This window comes from Artemia sp. Qi Xiang Cuo, chromosome 20 (genome assembly GCF_049724085.1).
Source record: "Artemia sp. Qi Xiang Cuo chromosome 20, ASM4972408v1, whole genome shotgun sequence".
In the NCBI taxonomy this organism is placed as follows: domain Eukaryota; kingdom Metazoa; phylum Arthropoda; class Branchiopoda; order Anostraca; family Artemiidae; genus Artemia; species Artemia sp. Qi Xiang Cuo.
Window position 1 is genome coordinate 51,350,800 of NC_142813.1, and position 4,276 is coordinate 51,355,075.

The window sequence follows — 4,276 nt, forward strand, 5'->3', positions numbered from 1 at the left end:
CTTATTTTTTTTTTTTTTTTAGATATTTCACACACATTTCTTTTTTTTAATTTGGCATATATATATATATATATATATATATATATATATATATATATATATATATATATATATATATATATATATATATATATATATATATATATATATATATATATATATATATATATATATATATTTATATATATATATATATATATATATATATATATTATATATATATATATATATATATATATATATATATATATATATATATATATATATGTATATATTATATATATATATATATATATATATATATATATATATATATATATATATATATATATATATATATATATATATATATATATATATATATATATATATATATATATATATATATATATATATATATATATATATATATATATGTATTTATTTACCCACCTAAAAAAAATGAAGTATAAAATAAATAAGAAAAATTACAACTAAATAATAAAAAGCAAGAATAAACACTGTTAACCAGATAAATATATCGTGGAAAACTAGGATTATGAACCGAAGTATAAAAGAAACAAACACTTCACAAAATAAAAGAAGAAAGCAAGTGTCCTCATGTGGCACATGGCATCAAGTAGTCTAAGAAGGTTTAGGTGTCTTTAGGAATCACCCTTTTGTTAATTTTTCAATTTACGGACGAAAAGCACTGCTTAATTCCAGCTTTTAGATTTGCTGATTTGATTTCACAGTCCAAAGTGGCAACACTGACAAAAATGTGTTTCTTCCTTAAAATCCTCATAATTGTGAAATCAACCCCTAGCAAATAATGGTTTTACGGTTTTTTTTGTGCCTTTCGTACTTTTAATTCTTCAAAAGTTATATTGCTGAATGTTTTTCACTGAATTTTTTTTTTATTTTTATTAGAAAATTTTCCTAAACAGGATAATTTCTTAGGTTAGCCTAGATTTTGGATATAATTAGCAGTAGGACATAATTTAAACGAGCGAGGCCACTGTGACGTGAAGATTATACGGTTTTATATGGTTTTACGCTTTTTTTGTATTGCTGAATGTTGTTTACTAAAAAGTTTTCTTTTTTTTTTAAGAAAAAATTTTCCTACACAGGATAAGTAGATAAGAAGGTCCTTTACACTAAAAACTGAATTCCCGATTTTTCCCAATTTTTAAAATATACAAGACGGCTTAATTTTCCACTTCCTTTCACTGTCCTTGGTAAGCAAATAAATACTTCCATTTTTCTAGCAGCTTATTAAGAAAATCCCTCGCTCTCAAATTTAAACGAGAGGAAAGGGATATGAAAGACACCTGGAACAGTTTGAATGAACGTGACTCTTAAAGCGATGCAAAAAACCAGGCAAACATCAAGACATTTAGATACTAATGAAGGTTTTCCTATTGACGATTAGGACATTTGCCAAGTAGGAAAACGAGGAAAAATAGAGGATTAAGCCATTTTCAGATGAAAATGAACATCTTCTTCTTCTTCTAAACAAAGTAGTAAAATAAAGATCCCGCTTTTGATGGATACTTAAAGCCCCAAGAACGGTGAACAGGAAATCTGGTTTTTCGAATTGGTTGCGTGAGAATATATAGAATCATATATATTTTAAAACCAGAAAAAAAACAGGACATCAGATGTTTAATGGAAAAACTCATAATCTGCAGTTACGCAGTTTTGATAGTAGCGGTGTAAAATTCAAAACAAGAAACATGAGTGAAAAACCAACCGACAATAACATAAAAAAATATGACACCAAACAGCTTACAAAGTTACAGCTTTCTTTTAAGTCTAGAGGTATAGCTGTCTCTAGGAATCGACATATTTGTAATGTTTGAATTTTTAAGACGAAAAGTGCTGTCAAATTTAAAGAATTAATATTGCTTATTCTTCTCACGGTTCAACGTCACAATACTGACGCAAGTGTAATACTGCCTTAAAAACTTCCGATTTTTAAACAACCAAAAGAAATGTCCAGTTTTCATTTGCAGTTTTCATTGTAAAATTGCAGTTTTCAAGTATGAATAGACCTAAGATGGGTCAAAAGAGAAAATGGCTTCATTTTCATGCCCTTGGTATTTTAAGAGAAATATATTGAAAAAAAATGTATTGAGAAACATATTGAATCGTTCATAGAATTTAACATCAAGAGAAACATCATTTATTCAAGCTTGGTCATGTTGTATGAGTTTGAATATATATGGGAAAGCATGAATGTCAATCCCAAGAATTCCTTAGACGACTTAAATGACTTATGCCAATCCATGTAAGTTTTGTAAAGTCGGCTCTGTTGAATTGTTATAAGATATATAAGATGTTTTAAGCTGTAATAATGTTTTAAGATATTTTAAGCTGTTTGAGTTCGTTTTCGCGTATTTGTGTTGACACACATTTGTGTTCCCGATTAGAAGTTTCGTGTTCGCTTATCCGTTTTCGTTCCTTCATACTCCTCTTACTGCATTCTGTATCTATAGAGGGTTTAAATCCCGGCCGTACCCAGGTGGGGGGTTAGGGAATTTTACCCCCCCCTCCAAACAAATTATTTGTCTGACTCGTAAAAACGCAATAAAAATGGATATAAATAAATTTTTCTTGATTTTTTAGACTTTTTTGTGTACCCCCCCCCCCCAAAAAAAAAAAAAAACTTGTGTAAAACACCCCCCGACAAAAACTTCCTGGGTACGGCCTTGGTTTAAATAAAGCATTATTATATGTGTTAACGAAAGTCTTTTAATAGACAATAAAGGATTCTTATTGACAAATTTAACTGCGAATTAAAACATACTTTTCTGTTCCCTCGTCTTTGGCAGTTTTCTTCTGTATTTTTCGGGGGGATTGTGCAACTAACGCCGATTGGCAATCGATTTGGTGTAAAGTTCCTTGTTGCTCATTTTCAAACTGCTTTTCCACAGCTGTTGCTCCATCAACCGGACTAGGAGGAGGGGAGTCTGCACTCGCTGCACCTGAAGATTGACGTCTCTGTAGTGGAGCTTTGCCAAGCTGTGCAGGGGTCGGTGCAAGAATAAATTTGGGAGGTGGCATTGAACTGTCTTCATGACTATCCTGTAAGGAAAACCAAAATACAAATAATTATAGGAAACATAATAAAACGAAAAGAGGTATGAAAAAATTAAAAAGAAAAGAACAAAAATTAGCATGAGATAAGGTCGATGCATGAATATTGCGTGCATGATCCATAAGAATAAATAAACTTTCATAAGAACAGAGAATGACCCTTAGATCTAAAATTTAGTACTCTTAATGATCATGCTTAAAAAATTAGGCAAGATGCAAAAATGAAAGGAAATATAATAAATGACAAAAATCAAAATGTAATTTTTTCTATTCCTTTTTCTCCAAATACAGGAGAAATAGAATAAAACTCACTTTTTTTACTGTTACCAGGAAAAACTAGTGTTTTTAAGTCAAAAATTCAGAGCATATGGCAATCATGACATAGAAAAATCGTCACAAATATGTCAATACTGCTCCACACTTTCTTTTACAGTTACATCCACTTTTGACTCTTTAACTATCCAATAGCTTGCTGTTGATTAGCCATATCGGGATCGTTTCAGTTTTCACAATTTATCTTTTATTTTGAAAATCCTCGAGTTTTCAACTCAACTGAAACACGTTTTACATGAATTTCTTTTTTTAACTGGCGAACCAGGTGACAAATCAACCCTTGAGACAACAGTGACCAATTGACATGTTGAAACATAATATTATCAATTAGTGCGTATATATATATATATATATATATATATATATATATATATATATATATTACTGCACTATAAAATGTGACCTGCATATTAAAAAAAAAACAAAAAAACATAACAATAGATACATCAAAAGAATTGGATTTTTATACTGATTCCAAATATGTAAAATTCAAGCTTAATGTCATCCATCAAAATTTGAGAGCTTGAGAATATTTATCTGATTTTCGAAGAAAAGGGGGGAGGGGCTCAAGTGATTTTAATGAAAATCACACCATTAATTTCAGCATATCAGAGAACCCTCCTTTAGAGGTTTTAAGCTCTTACCTACAAAAATGTGGAATTTTGTATTTTTTACTAGAAGAAACATTACAGATGTGTGCTTTTTTCCAGAGGTAATTATATCGAACCAATGGTCCTAGAAGATCGAGAGAGGACTCATTAAAACAGAAATCAAAAATCTAGTGTCCTTTTTCAATGACAAAAAGTGATTGGGTTGGAGAAAGATGCGATTTTTCAAAAAAAAAAACACTGTATTTTTAACATAC

At 29.5% G+C, this 4,276-nt stretch overlaps 1 protein-coding gene across 1 annotated transcript in view; it reads right to left on the reverse strand.

Annotated features, from left to right (window-relative positions):
• LOC148940336 (protein capicua homolog) overlaps nucleotides 1-4,276 on the reverse strand; it is a 330,670-nt gene that overhangs the window by 38,984 nt on the left and 287,410 nt on the right. The window contains exon 16 of the mRNA XM_089106141.1: nucleotides 2,789-3,066. Coding sequence (XP_088962267.1) covers nucleotides 2,789-3,066 — 278 coding nt within the window. The remainder of the gene's footprint in view (nucleotides 1-2,788; nucleotides 3,067-4,276) is intronic.